The sequence below is a fragment of the Thermobia domestica genome, chromosome 15, assembly GCF_964235325.1.
Source record: "Thermobia domestica chromosome 15, izTheDome1.hap1.1, whole genome shotgun sequence".
NCBI classification, from domain to species: domain Eukaryota; kingdom Metazoa; phylum Arthropoda; class Insecta; order Zygentoma; family Lepismatidae; genus Thermobia; species Thermobia domestica.
The window spans coordinates 29765033-29785090 of NC_137468.1; the positions used below are offsets into that span (position 1 = coordinate 29765033).

Here is a 20058-nt window from a genome sequence, read left to right on the forward strand (position 1 = left end):
GCCAGCCTCGGACTGGACAAGACACTGAATGTTGTGAACACACTTTCTTAATTGTAGAATCCATTACAAGAAAACAAATGGTAGTTGAATAAAAAAATGCCTTAAAAAAACTAAAATTCCCGAGCTTTTTCCTTCAAAAAACCCGGCCGGATTCTTAATAGTAAAATCCACTACAGGGATTCCGCTTTCCACCCCAAAAGCAGCGGCGCAAATCTGTCTTCAACACTGGGCGGGAGGGGGTCCATATATATATATATATATATGACTTTCCATATATATATAAGAGCGGCGTTCAAAATTTTTATGAGGAAAAACAATGCTGTAGAGGATCAGGGGGGAGCAGAGTTGTCTTCAACATTGGGAGGCGGGCAGATTTGAAGCTTATTCTGGGGGAACATCAATTTCATCTCACTTTGCTTTGTGGCAATCGAGCACAAATCATCACGTTTCTCGCCGAGAAACACATTTCAAATCAGACTATTGGGGAGGACCCCCCAGTTCCAAGATTGGAGGGGACAGGTCCCTCTCATCCCCCGGGATTTGCGCCAGTGCCCAAAAGACTCAGGCGTTATATATAACTCGATCCCACAAATAAGCAGCTTATTTGCATCTCTAGACACTAGTTTCAAAGTGCTGCTCTTGCAGAAGAAGAATTAGACTATTAGAACTACAACGAATAAAAACATCCCCTGTTGCTCAACGATAAGCATTTTCGCTTTCGGCGCTGGACACCCAAATTCGATTCTCGGTGAGATCTCACGGAGATTTGATACCAAGTCCAAGTGTAGGTTCATGTTACACATAGCCTTAGTGCTGAAATGGGACGTTCAATTCAAATAAGGTCAAAAGGAGAGTAATATCAATGAACGGAAATTACTAACTTTGTAAAGTTAGTAATTTCAATTTATAAATATGTATCCCATAGCGTCCATTAGTGAACATTAATGAAGCTTGGATTTCTAGTTCTTGGTATTCCTCTTTCTTCATCTCAAAATACAAAACATAAAATCTTACGCAGTAGAAGTTTTGTATTAACTAAGGTGTGCTCGTATTAAATATTTATCTGTCCTTTTAAAAATACTCAGTACTAACAACGGTGTGAAGGATTCTGTGTATTAAGTACTAGTGTAGCCTATCCTGGTAGCATGTATATCTTGAAAAATATTAGAAGGTCTGTTTAAAGTAGTTGTGTCTTTCCCACTAATTTTCCTGCAAGTCATAAAGTACCAATGCTTTTTGTTTTCCAGAAAAGCATAATCGTTACTGAAAATTTCCCGTCCTAATATATTAAATGACTAAAACAGATTATTAATTAAACTCATTAAAACGCTTGTGAAAAGTCTGGATAGAGCTAGTGACACTTTCAATAATTCATTGCAATTGGTTCACAGATAATTTTCAAGTCATTAAGTATATGTACAGTAAAACCTGTCAACTTGGCCATCTGCTTATCTTGGCCTGATTCGTCTTGAACCTGCATTTTCCCATAACACATTAGCTACTTATTACTCTGTAAGATGGCCAACTACCTATCTTGGAAGTTGGCTGCATTGAAGCAATGTTTATCCTATGATGATAATGATAAATTTACCTGCGTATCTTGGCCACGCAAAATACCGTTTTGTTATTTTTCTTAACTGTTTCGTATTTTCATATGAGAGGCAGATGATCTGTGTTTGTGACTGGAGACAGAGACGCATAGATTCGCACGATTTGTTCTTGGAGGTCAATGGCCAGAACACTACCCTGATAAAGGAGTGGTGAAGGAAGATGTGAATAAGGAAAAGCACACAGGAATTCAGGAAATGGTTGTACATATTTGTTTACCCTGTCTGTTTTGGTAAAACCATTAGCTATATCGGCTCCTTTCATCAGTAGGGAGCTTTAGTAATTCCGAAAAATTCTCAAGGTTAAAGCTAACCATCTCAATTGTCACCTATTGACACCTGACAGTTTGTCAAAAGGGAGCGGAGAGTTTGAGATATGAATTCCCTTAAGATTTTCCCAAAACATCTTTTGCTCCAAAGGAAACACTTGTAGCTCATTAAGAAAAGGTAGTTAAATACGAAATTAGAATGCGCATATGTGCCAAAAAGAATAAAAGACATACGTCTAGAATGAACCGCCATAAGTAAATTTGTTATTAATAACTGATTTGCTACTTTTCAAAAGGTATCTACAGAAAATATTTGTCACTGACGAAAAAGTCATATAAACTGCATATAAATTATTCAATTTATAATTTTGCTTTCCTTGTTTTCAATCGGGATAATTCAGTGTGTTACAATATCAATTACAATAAACTGCGTACATACGTTATGGTTGTTCGTGTTTTCAATCCGAATAATTCAGTGAACCATACTAGTTTTCAGGAAGATAAAGGTACATATATTAAATATATTGTAGTAATTTTTTCTAGTACTGATACTGTTATGATTACTCTATATAAATTATTTAAAAGTGTCCGTTGTACCGTTGCTTATTAAAGTTATACAACCAAGAAATACGAGAAACCCTATTCTAAAAATACACCAATCACACTTATTTTCTGTAAGTTGGCCACTTTTCAATGGAACCTATGGTGGCCAACATAGACAGGTTACACTGTATATGGACCTCCTCTTAGCTAATAGCTATATACCAATTAATGGCGACGAAGTTGGTAAACGGAGACAATATTAAAAAAAAATTAAAAAAAAGATGAGGAAACTCACCCACACACACGACTGCCTATCACAAGCTCACATAGCACTCCATCGAATTAGGATCTTTTGAGACCACAAGTGAGTACTCGATTACTAAGCCACAATGATTCTCAAAAAATATCGTATGTAAAGTCAACTTCATGAAAAGTGCGAACTACCAATACAATAATGGGTAATATAACTTAGCTTTTTAAAATATACTTTCATACTCATAACTTTCATACTCGATAACGTTCAATAACGGATTCCTTGCATGAATATTTTACTTGATACTAGTAAGCATCGATAGAGGCACAAGCTTTTCGCAATGCGCGATAAAACAAAATGCGTCAGAATTAAGTATTTTTCAGTTTCTTGACGTTTTATGATATTCTGTGTGTATTTTCGTTAGTTTCCGTTGCGCCATAAAACGCGAAATTGAGTTTTTCGCGAAATTTCTAATACGCGAAATAACGCGAAATTTTAAAAATACGTTTTCATTAATTTAAAAACACCAGTTTTCTGCTGACAGAACGGTAGAATGTGGTATGAACGGTGCATTTTTGGTATTACGACTATAGAAAACATATTACGCATTAACTATCATTTTCGCAGCTGAATGGTGAGGAGCCGTTTTAATTAGCTAGCCAATGGCATGGACTGGTGGTGACACACGTACAACAATGTGGAAACATGTAACATGCTTATGTTGAATGCCTAAATGTAACTTGTGCCTATGTGTTTTCAGAAAACAACAAAACTTTCCTACTCATAGTAAGTTTAATTACTGATTTTCTGTCAGTTTGATTTTTAAAAAAATGTAATTTTCAGTAAGTGACATTTACAACGTCAAATGAAATATTCAGTGTATTTTGTTTTTAGATAATTAATGGTTTATTTCTGTAATGATCTATTAATAAAAGGAACAATTGTAAAAATGTCAGGGAATATCTTTTCCACAAGAGATACAAAATGCAAAACTTGATTTGGAATATGCAACAAAATGCGAAATACGAAATTTTCTAATTCTTAGTGCGAAAACCTCGTGCCTCTAAGAATCGATAATTAATCTGGATTTGCCTATTGTATTTCAGCTGTCAATAACTATAGAAGCTCAACACTATTTTAAAATAAGCCAACGATACCTGAACATGTCAATCTCTCGGATAAGCTAAATTTATTTAAAAAAGAAGACTGAATTCTTATTCTCGACTGAATTTTCAGAAAATAAGTAAATAAGCAAATAAATAAATAAATAAGCAACACGGGTTTCGTATAACACTGTAAAACTACAGTAGACTTAGAAATTACGAGGATTTAATATTAAAACACGAAGTTTTAGATATATCCCTCCCAGTTTGAATAGAGGGATATAGTTGGATATGGAACTTATTTCTGGGATGCTGAATTCATACCAAACTACAGTTTCTCTGTATCTCTGACCGTTTCCACTCAATTGGGATCAATTTTGACACAGAAAATTACTGAATTGAGTTCAACCACTTTCGGCTGAAGTCTAGTGATGAGAGCAGAGAAAGGTTTATGCTTGGGACACTGAGTCTACATAAAAAATCTTGCATTCTTGGTTAGGTAGTTTAGTGCCCCCTCTTTTTTTTAACACCGAGGCTATATAATACATGGACCTAAAGTTTAAAGTGAAGTCCGAACAACCGTAACGAGTTGAAATTTCAAGGTTCTCCCACGGGGAATCAAACCTGGGACCTCAGGGAGAGCTGTTTCTCGCTTCCATTACAGCTTTTGGAATATAACGATCAACGTTAAAACCGGAAATGGTACTTTTACCACTTGCGGCTGGAATATAGGGATAAGGACAGAGAAGAACCCTGTGAGCGTGTGTCCTCCCTCACTCCCATTCCATTTGTTTAAATTCACCAGTCAAGCAAGTACTCAACCCAGTACTGTCACAAGAAAAGCTTCCCGAACAGGAACGGACGAGAATCGAATCCAGCCGGGTTATAACTCTGTTCCTGCGTTGTTGAACCATATCAGAAAACAGTATTTCGTCGTCTTACATTTTGCCTTTGATACCTGTCGACAGAGAGTCGTTCCGTAAGACTTCCTTTACATTTGGATGGCATAATTTGGAAGTCTAATTCAGTTGAACATCCCACGATTATGCCTTTTAGGCTAAGGAAATGATGATTACAGCAAATGAGTGATAATGGATTAATTGGTGGAATGCGAAAGTGGAAGGAAATGGGAGTACACAAAAAAAAACAACGGACACGATGTTATCTATCATAAAGTTACTCGGCCGGAAATCGAACCAGTAATCCCTCAGCGCTCTACCACTGAGCCACCGTGCCCCCCTAATGGTAGATTTTATTAGGATATAGTTTGCAAGACGCTGTCTTAAACACTTCTTACATCATGTAGTCTCCACAACTGTTTTAACAACCAAACTAAATGCCTATAAGCGAAGTATACGTTAAACGTAATCTGTCGAACACATCGTACAACATTATGTATATTTGGCGTATGCAAACAATATTACTGAACACGTTTGTACTGTGTTAAGGAATACAGGCTAGGGTTTCGATCAACTAAACTTACCATAACGTAAATTCCTGCCTGGACTATTGTAGCAACTTTATTATCTTCCGACCATGAACTTGAGAAATGGGTATTTATTGGACAAGGAACGGGTACAGTCTGCAGTTCCTTAGCCTGCATATTTCTGCAACAGAACAAACATATATTAATATATAATAGTATATTAACGCACTTAATTATATAAAAGAGCAAATATTGTTACTTGTATAAGTAAACTCTGCCATATATGAGGAATTACGTACTTGTGACGAAACCTACATACGTATGACGAAGCTAGAAACATTGAAAGTAGAAAACAAGAACATATTAGAAGCTCTTAAGAACAAAAAATCAAGTGGCCTCTGGGAGGTCAAAACACTTAACAGAAAGTAAGCATACCATAAAACAAACGAACATTATGTACAAATCTTTCTCGCTTATAGAGAAGCACATACGAGACGCATATACAAAAATAAAAAAACATATTTCCTTAAAAAAAAAAGAAACAAAATGCATACGCCGTTATAAAAATAATTTTACTATTAAAATGAGTGAGTGTATATGAAGGAGGCCTGCCTAAAATATTAATTTCCATTGGTTGCATTTCTACAGAATGTAACAAACCAATATTTTATGTTTACAAGTGCAAGTGTTAATTCTAATTGCGGGGGAACAATACAAACCATGAAGGTAAAAACGGGTTACACAACCGAGAACCTCGATTTGGCCAAAATTGTGATAAAGCTAGAAAACAACGAGTCCTGCCCCTACGGGGCTTCTAACTCTCTTCGCTCGCTCAGCAATTTTTGTGAAATAAGTAATTCTGTCTTCTCGTAATTAGAATTTATCGCAAGTGCTATACTAGGGTTAAAATAAGTGAGTGGATTAGAAAGACGAAGTGTTACACAATAATAATTTCCATCGGTGGAATATTTATATCCACGTCTGTGCACACATCTTTCGTCTTTGACGCGCCTGTTTCCTACGTACGCACGCACGCGTGGAGCCACTGCTCTCACTTGCTTAGATAACACTCGTATTTTTAGTGGCCACCTAGCACATGCTGGTTACTTAATTTTCCAAGTCTTTATGGTATACATTCGGACGCTTAATTATAGCGGTAAGGAGTCACATTAATTTGCGCGTATATTAGGTATTAAGAATGGCATAAGGATTATTTAAAGCACAAAAAGTAAAATAAAATAGGTTTTCTAATAACACGGTATACTGTAAATCTGCACGCAAACACGAACGAGCTCCTTAGACATTACTCTCTTTGCAAAGTATTATATTTACATCTTAATTTGCATTTTTATGCAGTTCTTCCCATTACTCTAGAGGCCAGCACGCGCCCATTTGCAGACGGGATCCTAGACTCGATTACCAGTGCGACAGCATTGAAATTTGTGAGCGCTAGTGTTGCGAATTTCGCTTAAAACTAAAGATCTATGCCTCACATAGCATTGGTGATGAAAAAAGGATCCTAATTTCCGAACCAAGTCTATTTTTATGCTGCGACATTCTCAACCTGTACGCACATAGAATAAAACTGCTTTCAAAGTTATTAATCAATATTTTTTAAAGATTCTAGTATCTTAGCAAAGATGTTGTCAGTTTGTACCAAGTATCATTGTACACTGTATGTAATTTTATTTGAAGCCCACGTATAAGTACATAATGCCACAACTCATAAATCGCAATACTAACCGGAATCATTCATGATGACTTTAAATCTACTACTACAGATATCAACATTATATACAATAACTACTAAATTAATATTGTTGAAAATAAACCAGTAGGGATATTACCTAGTTCTTTAAGTCATTAAACAGGATTAGAATTTTCATAAATGCTCCTTTTCCTAAACGCAGCAACGTACACAACGCAGTACTCGTTCTCGTACAGTGATCAACACAGACTCAACACCATTGGCGATTTTTTTTTTTTTTTAACAGCAGTTCACAGAAATCTCATTGGCTAACCTAATGACTAAAAAGTAACTAAAAGCAGTTTGAAGTTTTGACGTATGCCTTCAACTTTGAAATTCAAAATTCGAATACAATCTATGAAATTTCCATGAAAGAAATAAATATTCATAAAACATTTTTTTGTAATGAGATGTCATTATAGGAATATCAATTACGTTCCAATAAGGTTAACTGAAACCTAGAACATTTATTATTCTGTGGATTATTATAATTGTGGTATTTTGAAACGTGAACGAAAGCGTATAGTTTTGTCGGAAAAGTAATAGTGAAGTAGTGAAATATTGCATAAGTACCTTTCTTTAGGTTAGTGTTTCGGTGCAGTTTTACTATACGGATCCACAGATTCTAAAATGCGGAAAAAATTGAGGAAGTCTTCAATTTGACAATTTTATGTCTAGATCACAACCCAACGAACCTCTGCGGGGCTTCTAACCCGTTTTTAGTCCTACTCCTACTACTTATACTATGGATCCGCATAGTAATACTACACGTGTTTCTCGTGCAGGTTAACTTAGATACATCTCTCGAAAGAATTGTCGAAAAATTAATTCTCTCACCAACTTTCTTATTCTTCCTCAAAATGTTTGCGATGGGCATGAGAAGAGTTAAATTCCATGTGCTATCCTATTCTTTGGGAGCATAATTATATTCATGAAATATTGACTTCTCTTAGCTGGAAATGTACTCTTACTGTCTTAGAAGGATTCACTAGAGCAGACGATTCTACCAAATAAAAAATTTAAAGGTCCATCTCGAGTAATCTCATAAGGAACCTAACCTAACCTGAAAATTTTAGAAATTGTCAAAATTTGGTTGAACCGTATTCGACATTTTAGATTTAGGGGACTAGAATTTTCTGAGTTTAAACTTTTTACTTGGTATATTTTCTGTATATTTTGATTCAGGTTAGGTTAGGTCAACTTAGTACTGCTCCCCCAAATGCAAGCGTTTCTTAGCGAAGCAATCGCACTAATGCGTGCAAATTAACTTTAGGAAGACTGACCATAAATACAGCGTGTGGACAGATGGGATAAAAACTACAATGCATGAAACACGAACTGACTTTAAAACACAATCCTACTTGTTCTAGGTGTCCTGTAAAAAGCACGAATGCTGTCGAACTGAGTAAGGGGAGGAGCGCGTGGGAGTGCGTATTCAGGAAGTAGCCACGTCACCGACAGTAAGTAGGCTCATAAACTGTTAATTTTCCGCAAATGGCGGTCGTGAATTACACCCACACGAACCTGTTTTCAATGTTGTATTATTATTTTTTGTCGTTTAATATATCTTATGTGCAATTTACTCCTCTTTCATTTCCAGCATTTGGTCTTAACTGTTAATCACAAATATTTCTTATTTTATGTGCTCTTCACTGGATACGATTCATCTGCATTGTATTATGCAAAATTTTACATCCTAACTGTTAAGTGTTGCAATTTTACGCACTATTCAGGTATAACGAAAACAACGAATCCTTACCTTTTCTTGTTTCCAACAGACTGTAAACAACATTCTACTACAATATTATGTAAGTAACCTTTTAGAAGGGAGACTTGACTTCTGGGACATCAAAAATTACAATACACATACCAAAATACTTCTTTCGCTTACAAGGTTGCCACAAAGTGTTACTTACATTAATGAAATATGATTTTGTCTTAGAAGGAAATGCACTCGTACTACCTTGGAAAGTGTTTCTTAAGGGAGAAGTTGCATTTAAGGGCGCACATAGACTTTAGGAGGGCTGAGTATAACCATAACGTCTGCAAATATGGCTTAAAAACTTAAACGCATAAAACACGAATTAACTAAGAAAAAATAAACTAACTTGTGCTAGGTCACTAAAAGGCACGAACATTATCTAACTTAGTTATAGGAGGAGCGCAGCAGGGAATACCAGAGCGGTTGCGTCCGTAGGGAGCAGGCGCGTCAGCGATGGTGGGATATGCATAAACGATGATAGTGGAGAAGCATTATATTTGGCATAAAAATACATGCCTTACGTGTGGCAAAGCTTTGTAACACTTCTATGATAACTTTGTACACTCCCTTCACATAGTACTTCAGTTCATCATGGCTTGCTTATGGAGTACTACATGATAAAGAGCACACTTCCTATTTTGTATTTCTACGTTATAGATATAAGACAGCCGGCCCGCTGGTCAGTTATTGAAAACAACAATTATTGTGTATATATACAGTCGTACCCATACCCTTCGTAAGAAAAAACCCCTTCCGCAAGCATAACCACAAGTGACCACAACAGTCTTTTCCGCACATGCTGGAGGACAAGGTTGTCACATTTTTTTTCTTGAAAATGTTTGGACACCATATGTTCTCTTCTAGAGAAAGCCGTAGTAGAAACGTACTGACGCGTGAATTGTGTAATAAAAAATGATCTAAGAAAAGTGTTAAGTAATCCATTGCCTACAACATAAGTCAAATCGGGCGAAAATATCAAAACTCAACACGAATCATTCTTTTTTCTTTAAAAAAAAAGACATATACACTATTATATAAAAATAAAAAAGACTAAAATGACTTACTCATCAATAACTAAGTCAAACTATTATAAATACAAAAATGAATTTGTAAGAATTTTCCTTTGTCATAAACTCAAGGACTAAGAATAGATTGTTGTGAAGTACGTCTTATAGGGAAGTAAAAGAGGGTTCAAATAGCTTTTGCTAAGAATAGAGTATCTCACGAATCCTTCAAGTTATCTTAGAAAATTTTGTATTTTGAGGCCACCATCTGCAGCAGTTAACCCCCATACATTTTAACTTTAATTTCAGGAAACAATTTTAAAAATGTAGATGTGTAATAATTTAAATTCGGAAGCAAACTAGAGTATTAAGAATCATTTAAGAACATAAGGATACTTATTATTACATAAAGGATATGAGGTGTTTTGAGAAGAAATCAGAAACGAAATATGTAATACATACGTACATGTGAAGAATGTAACAGCCTTCACTATCGGAAGAAGAAGTTGTTTTCGAAATAATCAGAAGTTTTATGCATATTGTTGACTTCAGAGAATATGGAGATGCGATAAATTTAGTAATTAAATTTTAAATCATTCCATCTATTCATGGCTCCCAATTCTTTACAAAATTAATCACTTCAATTATTACTACTAAGCTTTATTATTATTATTAATTTGCTCAAAATAAATGTATTATACTTCTGTCACAGTAAACCTTCTTTCAAACCTTTTATTTTTTTCTTTCTTTTTAAGGAACCCGAAGCATTAAAACTGCTGGTTAATTAAGGATGATAAGTTTTAATAAGATTACGATACATTATCTTTTAATACTATATAGTAAATAAAGTCCACAATAGGAAGATTTCAGTTTTGAAATTTACAATTATATTATTATTAGGAAGGGAAGTCAAAAAGTAGAAGGACTTTGCAATTTCTCGCACTAGGGTTTGGTAACACTGCTAATATCCAACGCTAAATTAGTGTCGTCTGCAACACTTCTACGCAACGTGTCACTCTTGTTGCCGTTCCGCGTTAGTCGTTGGAGTGTATCAAACCGTTGAACATGGTAGCTCCATTGTCAATCTACACCAAGGAGGAAATGAGGTCAGGGCAGTGATTCGTTTTTTGTTTGCGTAAGGTATTAAACCTGCGGAAATTATTCGTCGAATGCAAGAGTAATATGGTAGCAGCTGTTTATCGCGAAGCATGATCTACGAATGGATGGAGCGTTCCAAATGGTGAAGAACTTCTTTATTGTATTGTATTGTATTGTATTTATTTCGTCCTTTTTTCATACATTTAGCACTGTATTGCAATGCATATGAAATGGACACGTCATTTATATATAAACACAAAAGTAAAAAGAACAATAATAATGAAAATTACACACACTAGGTTAATAATTAAACATTACACCTTACATCTTATCCATTACATTTTGCATGATATTATTAAAAATATAGTAAGAGTAATTATTACTTGCAGTGTATGTAGAAATCCTTGAACATATATCAAATGCTAAAAACAAGCAACGACACTGGTTACTGTAGATAATGTAGTTTTTTTTTTTTCTGTTAGCAATTCATGTATTCCTCTATCGAGTAAAAGCAGTGTTTTAGTAAATATTTCTGTAGTTCTTTTCTAAATTTAGCAACAGATTTTTGAGTCTTTATATCTTTGGGAAGTTTATTGTATAGCATGATACCCGCGTTTATATGACTCGGAAAGATCGAGCAGGCCATCGACGTCAACAACTGAGGACAATTTGAAAGCTGTTGAGTGTATGGTGATGGAAAACAGACGAATCACAGTAGACGAAATCACCAATACTTTACATATCAGTTATGGTTCATCGTATTCCATCTTACAAAACAGGCTAAATTTTCGGAGTGTGTGTGCAAGGTGGGTCCCGAAAGAATTGTCAGCGCAACATAAGGTACAAAGGTTGAACATCTCCCTTTGGCCCGTAATCGTCGCGAGAAAGATGGATTTGTACAGCAAATTGTTACTGTAGATGAAATTTGGGTACATCATCGTGAACCGGAAAGTAAGACTGCGAACATGGTTTGGAAACAACCATCTTCACCAGAAGTTAAGAAATTTAAACGTCAACCATCAGCTAGTCATTGATGCATTGCAGAGCTCCTCCGTGGCTAAGCGGTTAGCGTACGCGCCTTTGGCGTGGGAGACCCGGGTTTGATTCCCGGCGGGAGTTCATGTGGTTCGGATACCACGTTAATCAGTAGGTCCACGTCTCATATGGCCTCGCTGCTGAACGGGACGTTAAACTCAAAATCAACTCAACTCAACTTGATGCATTGCAAAATTGGTTACAGGTACAACCGAAAACCTTTTTTCCCGACGAAATCAAAAACTTGTGAAATATTGGGAAAAGTGCGTTGAAGTGCAACGAGATTACGTAGAAAAATAATGTATGTTTCAGTTTTCTATCATTGGAATAAACGTACGTTTTCTCAGTCTCTTTGCTCTTTGATTTCCCCTCGTATTATTGACTCTCACCGGTTATCAAGAGGCTTGCGCGTGATCCCAGGTTCGATTCCCAGTGGGAGAGTACAAAAATTTTAACTCACAATCATTAATTAATCATCCTCACCTTTAGTCTAAATAGCATAATCGTAAGAGTGAAACTAAAAAGTTCCATTTTATTTTATTTTATTTTATTTTATTTTTTCTTTCTTTTTTCCATTTTCGTTTAGCTCGTGTAAGCAGTATCCATACAAAGATGTTCAAATTCGGATTTGTCCTGGAAAATGAAGAAGGAACAGAACACAACAACGGTAAGCAATTTTAAAGAAAAACAAAATTTCAAAAACTTTAATAGTATTGAATTTTAGTATTGAATATTAATAGTATTGAATATATTAATAGTATTGAATTTTTAAAAGTTATTATTTAGTTTTTTTTTTTTCAAAGATTTTAAATAGCTGTATTGTACTGTTTTAACAAGGACGGTACAAACCAAATTAGAGAAAATTTCCGATTAAGAAAAATTTCGTAGGGCCAGGAGCCGGAGTTTGATTATTATTATTATTATTCAAATATTCATTTGAACGACTCAAAAAACTAAAACTAAATATCTAAGCGTATCAAACCACAAACAGCTATGAATAGAGACACGGGTTTTAGTTGGGTGAAATGTGGTCAGCACATCGATTCGGCCCTTACGTTCATTGCTGACGTTTAAGATAGAACCTGTTGCTTTTCATACCAAGTACTTTTTTTTAAAGCCTTTTTCTCAGCTCTGTCTTCGTAAGTTAACGATTTAAGAGCAGTTCCACAGAATGTATTCCTTTATTTTTACATATCTGTTTCTCAGTACTTGTCTTTTCTGAACCTTCAGTAGCTTCGGTGCGAGTTATTTTCTTTTGTTAGCATGGTTCTCAGTAGCTTGAAGTCAGGGCTATTATTTATCTTTTAGCCTGTTATTTCAGTGGCTTGAAGTGAAGACTATCATTTGAAATGAATTAAATGAAATGAAATCTTTGAGTTTTACGTCCCACGATTATGCCAGCAAGGCTAAAGGAGACGGTGATGGTGAGAAATGAATGAAATGGTGGAATGAAGAAAGTGAGAGGAAACGGGAGAATCCCGAGGAAACCCACGCACATGGTGTTTGTACACCACGAAATTCACTTGGCGCGAATTGGGATCGAACCAGGGACCATGCACCAGAGGCGAACGCTATACCACTAATATCATTTTTCTTTAATCTTGGCATTCGATAGCTTGAAGCAGCTTAAAGTAAGAACTGTTATTTTTTTCTTTAGTCTGGCACCTCAGTAGCCTGTAGGGTAGCATTTTTCTTTTAACTTGTCACCTAGCATTTATTTTTATTTCGTCTTAACATTTTTATTTTTTTAGTAACACAAACATACTGTATAGAATACACACATTAACATACACAAAGTTAGTATGCATTTAAAGAAATCTGACGTCTGATAGAACACATTAGTCGTAGGAGGCACTGTTGTCAAACGATCTGCAACAATATAGTAAGAAGCTCCGACAACATAGTTAGAACTTTTAAGACGTCATATTCTATAATCGTAATAGTATCCCAATAATTTGTAACGTATGATTTCAAAATGACAAAGAAAATAGTATTTGGTATATTTGACAGAAGATTTACCATTAAACTACTGGCATCAGCGCAATCAGAGGTAGCATGACAGAATAATGCAGCGATTGAAGAAGAACTCTCCCTTTCGGTTTGTTGACAGTGCGTAGCTATCTGTCAGACGGCATCTTTCCTTTACTGTACAAAAGAGAACGGCTTTTATATAAAAACGCCTTTTTGAAGCGGATTTTTTTCCCCACTACTTTTCTGCTTGAGAATTTTTGGGGTTTGGGGAGACGAATGAAAAAATCATCTCGCATCGTCTGTCTCTTCCCATTATACCGAAATATTATTTAGTGATTCTGAAGAAAAATATTTTCAAGAATCAAAGGAATAAAGCTAAAATTTTAATTAGTCACATGTTTTAGGAGCTAATTTTGTGTGGGAGCATTCTTCGAACAAGTATTGTTATCGCATTTATAAGAGGTGTTTTAAAAATAGGAAGAATGAAGTATCTTTACACTTTGTCCCAAGGTTTGTATTTCGAATATATTGCAGGCTTTCCAATGCTCCTATATTTCCTGTTTTCCCTATATATTTCCGTCTCTCCCTATATACTCCTATATTTTCTATATTTTAACGAAGCCTCCTATAGTTTTGCGGCATTGCTACTTCCACTTGTGAAAATAATAAGGAAATAAGGTGTGGATGGTTGAAGGGCCTTTTGTCTCCACAGTAGGATGTTGAATGCAGACTTCTGTGTTTCATTCTTTCCTGCTTATTGTCTTAAGAAAATGAAAACGTAACTGGTACTTCTACTGTTGTGTATATTTCCTTAGATTTTTACAACTTATGTATATTATTTGGAAAAAAAAGAAGAAAAAAACATAAATGATATAACCTTGCAAGTGATGAAATTAGACGTATACTTACAAATTCTGATTTCTCTTATGCAGATCCTTTTTACACTTTCCTTGTGGTCGTTGCTTAGTACTGGCGAGCTACATACGAAAACACTGAGACTAAGAAGCTCGTATAAAATTTTGCAACGAGATAATTACCCATTTAGTTATATTTAGAGTAGAATAGATGTTCATATAACAATTGATGTAATTTTCATGTGATTTTTTGTTTCTACTTATTGGATAATTGAAATGTTTCTTTTTCACAGCTTCACGAAACCTCCTATATTTTTTCGTCGTGATTTTCTTTCTTTTCTTTTTTTTTTTCATTAGTATTGGAAAGCCTGATATTGTCACGGTGTAACGTTAAACAAAACAATTCCCTGAATCAAAAATTTCTGACTACCATGCTAAGCGTACAACATACCCACAAAAGTAGCTTATTCCTTTAATTTTCAAATTAAAGCTTTTCGTTTAAGGTTGTAACATTTTCTTACCTACAAGTTTCAATTTAGGAAACTTAGCAATATATAAAAATAATACATAGCTTTTTTTTTTTTTTTTTTTTTTTTTGAAAGAATTGAGTAGTATCATAGTGATTTGAGATTTACGGTAGAAAATGAAAAGGAAGGCAAACTTATTTATTTAGATCTTAATATAAGGAGACTCAATAGTATTACGAGTGCCTATCATAAGACCTTTGTTGGCACTCATTATATTCATTATAAATCCTCTTATCCTGCAAAGACTGAAGCAAGCTTTTTTACGAACCAATCGACTCACCATTTACAGCTTGTGATTGATCATTTATTGAAGCTTGAAAACGTGAATGGGTGTTCAATTCCATTTTTAATAAATAGATATAACCAGAAGAAATATATGTTTCGATAGACCTGAAACCGAACTTAATGACTCAAAATGAATGGGACTGCCTATTTTTTCCAGATTGACAACAGCATTGAAGAAAACTTTTATACAGCACAGTTTCCGCACAGCTTTGAAGCCCCCCAAAACTTCGAGAAGAATATTGTCCAATTTAAGATCCCAATGATAAATCAGGTATCTATGAAATAAAATGGACTTGAGTTCCCATGAGAGTTACATATGCATGACTAAAAGAAGCCTCAAGGTCCATGTAAAGGGACGATATTAGGGACGCTAAATCGGAAGGTCTGGTGTCAGGTCTATTGAAACATTTAAAAGAAACTGGAAGCTAAATAATAAAGTGGACGAACTCGTCGAAAATTTCTGTATTCATTAAAAAGAAAAAAAGAGTTTTATTTAGACAGGGGATATTTAAGTGATGAATGAGAAAGAGTAATTACAAAGTTTGCACAGCATTGGTATACAATATAAACACCAACACAAGTTGGTAACCTTCCACTAATGAACAAACGAATGCGCAAATTAACCCCGCTATATTGCAACCCACGTCCCCATCATTTGACGCGTGATTTTTGCTTTTGACAGAGTGTCTCTTCCACTCCTCTACCCTGGTAAATCTGTTCCTTTTAATTTTCTGTGTGTTTTTTATTTTTCCTTCTCCTGTTAAAGTCGTGCGTGACCAGGGAAGAGTCGAAAGCTCGGAAGTTCAAGTGGTATTCAGGAATTGCATAAACCTGTAAGTAGAAGTCTTACAATAATTATACAGCCTGTATGTAAATGAATGGTGAGGTTTTAAACATTAATAATAAATATATTTATTACCTTATATGGGCAAACCTTACAGCATAAGCAGCGGCAACTGTCTAAGTTTCTGATGCATTAATCTCAATCCTTCAATACGTGCACCTTTGGTCACACGACACGCATCTACATGGTAATCAAATTCTTCCCATACTCTGTGTAGATCGTCCGCCGTGATGGTCATCAGTGCATGCATTATCTGATCACGAACTTCTTCAAGGGACACGGGTATTGGCGGTACATAAACAAACCCCCAAAGAAAAAAATCGCATGGTGTTAAATCCTGTGAACGGGGTAGCCAGGGGAGAAGGTTATCGTCTTCTGTTGCACCACGTCCAATCCGGCGGTTGTGAAAAACACAGTTAAGAAGCTCTTGTACATTCCTGTGAAAATGTGGCGGAGCATCTTCCAGTTGCAAAATGTAATAATCATAATTGGTGTTCAGGTGGGATAATAACCAGGTTTCCATATCTAGAAATCAGTCACCGGTCACTGTTTCTTGTTCGAAGAAACATGGTCATCAGACACACAAAGTCGACCAGAACTCCTGCCTTTACACAAGCATTCAGTTTCCACGAGCTATCGGGGTGAATATTGTCTTGTGGTGGGTCTTTCCTAAACCGTTCACGAAACTCAACGTTGCACTAAAACCATAGATCTGGACACCTCAAAACGGAGCACATCAAAGCCTTTTCCTGGAAGCTGACGCTGTGGCCTCGCAGTAAGCATGACAAACAAACCAGCACGAAAAGCAAATATCAGGTAGTGCATGAAAAACTTGGACAGCTGCCACTGTTTAGTGTAGGTTTTACCCGTGCAAGGTAATAAATAGATTTATTGTCAGTTTATAAAACAGCATTCATTTATAAACACGCTGTATTGTTTGTATTCAAATTTGTTTTGTTGAGCCAAGAACACCAATGATTCATGTTAACAACTTGACTCCAGGTATTAACATGAATTTTGTGTATGTATGTGTTTAAAAGATCATTTTAATTAAAATCAGTTCACTTGCTTTATTTGTTCACTCTAATTATTGTAATAAGTAGAAATGAACACATAATAAAAATATTACTTTCATTTTTACTCCAGACACATCTGACAACGGAAAAGAGATTTTATGGTATTCAGCTGAAGAAATTTATCCCAATCAAGAGCAATTGATTGGCGTGTCTCAGTTACCAGTGCAAGTGTTTTCTTGTCAAAATTACAATTTGAAATATATAAGCGGAGAGGTAGCGTTGAAAAGGTTAGCAGATGAAGACCGCCGCAATATTTTAGAAGCTGAGAAACAGCATTCAGATCTTCTTCCAGGAAAATATGAAGGTATGCATAGAAAATAAGTACAATAAAACTACTTACCCTCATTTACATAAGAGGCTGCAGCTTCCCATAAGACATGGGATATTTATTATTTTGCTAATGTTAATTTCTCCTCTATACATTGGCCATCTGAAGTAAACATCCGATTGCATGTCATCAGTGGTCAAAGTAAGACGGTATGCAGTGGTATGCCATACCGCCTCTGGCTTTTCAGTGATGAAGGCACACCGCCTCTGGTTTTTCACTGATCAAGACATACCGTCACTGGAGAGTAGATGCTCAATAGCTTTAATAAATACATTTTTATACACAGTAATTGGCGAATAGCTTTGCATTAAAAAGATTTGCATTTTATTTCTTATGTAGGAATAATTTCTAAGTTGGTAACACCGACATTTTTGTTATATTTTTTCCTTTTGTTTCTAAAATGAGGTGTCTTCAAAGAAGTTCATCTAGTTTATATTTTGATGTGCTATATTTAATTGTTTCTTTCATATGTATTGTGTGTGGTTTCTTGCCTTAATGCATAGAAATGTCGTGTTTTGAGCATGGGCGGATCTTCTCAGTCGAGTGGAGGGGAGGGTCCGGGAGTTTTCCCGTAGGAAATTGTTCATATAAAAACTCGGTTTTAGAGCATTTTCGTGTATAATTCTCTATAATACAGCGTAAGGGGATATTTTTTAAATATTTTTTTTTTTTTTTAGAAAGTTGTGGGGAATCAGAGTCTCTCCATGCCTCCCCCCGTAACTACAGAAGAGCTCTCAAATGGTCTTCAGTCTTTATTTAAATATTAATGCAATCTTTTAGGCAACATACCCTTATTGTATTTCAACATTTAGATAGCCGGTATATCGAGTCAGAATCGTAATAAAACATACTACCTCTGCTTGTTTTCCACTTCGAACACTGCATGTCATATTTTCATTTCATAAAGACAATAGTAACGAATCAATAAACTCTGTCTGGAAGGATTTCTCAAGTCAATAAACTCAAAGTAAATGTTATAGAGTTCATGTTTTACGCAACTGTGTTGTAAATAAACAAAGATTTTTACTTGTAAGTTGCATGGTCCTTTTATTAGCAGACCCTTTATATTTCTTTTGTTTTGTTGCTGTGAACTTCTTCGAAAGAACGAAATTCCTAAAGTTAAATCTTAAGCTTCCTTCCCCTCTGCATGCCAGTTCTATTCGGCCGTATACAAATAGGTACGAATATTCTTCTTTATTCGTGAATTTGTATCGAATAAGATTTAGCTGATAAAATCACTGATTTAAAAATAATATTCATACACTACTACAAATTACCGTAGTAGATGTGCATCTATAATTCAGACTTGTAATTAATTCATTAAAAGATTAACGATTAAATTACTCATTTAAGTTTTTAATTAATAATCGTTTAAAAATTCGTTAACTATTAAAAAATTATTATTTTTTCTCCCAAAATGTATATGAAATGGATGTTACAAGTACTTTTTGCAGCGAATTTCAAACTCTTGATGAGGGTTTCTATAGCAGTAATTTGCTGATTTTTTTCCAAAGTAAACATTTTGACCTCGATTTGCCTCGAAGTCTGTGTCAATGTCTCATTCTCTCAAATGGGGATAAACCCGTTGCTTTTAGTAGTTCTTCCATTTGACGCGCCAAAGAAGCTTCATGAACAAGAAAGGTCTCTGGTGGTTATATCCCGTTATTGGTGATGGTATATTCGAGGTTTGCTCCGTTTCTAATTTGTGTCTGTTTCTTTGCAGTGAAACAGTCATATTTTAAAACTTTGTTTAGTCTCAAAATTCTACCTCTCTTAAATTAATTATTAACCCTTTTAGGATTTCCACTTTTTTAGGTAAATTTTAGACTTTCACTCAAACAGCTACTGCTTCCTTACTATTTATCGTAGGATCATGGTTCATATCTCGTCCTTTTCAGGATAGAGCATACTTTCCAACGGTAACGCTCGCTTGTCCGTATTATACACCAGAAACGGAAAAATCGGGAAAAACCGGGAGAATTTTCGAAAAAAAATCGAAATTTTTGCGCCACTCTGGCCTGGGTTCATGTAAGGATCTGATTTTTTTTAACAAATACATTGTTATGTACATAATACATGTGCAAAATTTCAATCTTGTATCTTGAAAAGCAAGGTCGGAAGAAATTTTTGAAAGTCTGAAGGTGACCCATTTTTTCATATATTTCAAAAATGTACTGCGTCATTACTATTTGACCTAGAGTCATGGTTAAAACTCCATTTTCTTCAGTATAACGAACCCTTTCCAACGGTATCACTCACATGTCCGTATTATACACTTGAACCGGAAAATTCGGGATTTTTTTTTAAAAATCCCACCAAAACACTT

At 35.2% G+C, this 20058-nt stretch overlaps 2 protein-coding genes across 9 annotated transcripts in view; one reads left to right on the forward strand and one right to left on the reverse strand.

Annotated features, from left to right (window-relative positions):
• The window catches only part of LOC145672150 (T-cell immunomodulatory protein), an 80252-nt gene extending 73059 nt beyond the window's left edge, over positions 1–7193 (reverse strand). For all 3 annotated transcript variants that reach the window (XM_081741475.1, XM_081741478.1, XM_081741476.1), the window contains exons 1-2: positions 7049–7193; positions 5259–5382 (exon numbers count right to left, since the gene is read on the reverse strand). In XM_081741475.1, the coding sequence (XP_081597601.1) occupies positions 5259–5378 (120 nt within the window). In that variant the 5' untranslated portion in view covers positions 5379–5382; positions 7049–7193. The remainder of the gene's footprint in view (positions 1–5258; positions 5383–7048) is intronic.
• Positions 7194–7344: 151 nt separating this feature from the next.
• The window catches only part of LOC145672151 (histidine protein methyltransferase 1 homolog), a 55878-nt gene continuing 43164 nt past the window's right edge, over positions 7345–20058 (forward strand). Inside the window, exons 1-4 of one of the 6 annotated variants that reach the window (XM_081741482.1) lie at positions 7380–7394; positions 8319–8408; positions 12434–12514; positions 17475–17708. In XM_081741482.1, coding sequence (XP_081597608.1) covers positions 12460–12514; positions 17475–17708 — 289 coding nt within the window. In that variant the 5' untranslated portion in view covers positions 7380–7394; positions 8319–8408; positions 12434–12459. Of the gene's footprint in view, positions 7395–7431; positions 7532–8318; positions 8409–10712; positions 10955–12433; positions 12515–17474; positions 17709–20058 lie in introns of those variants that run through there. The other 5 variants (XM_081741481.1, XM_081741484.1, XM_081741480.1 and 2 more) reach the window with 5 other exon arrangements.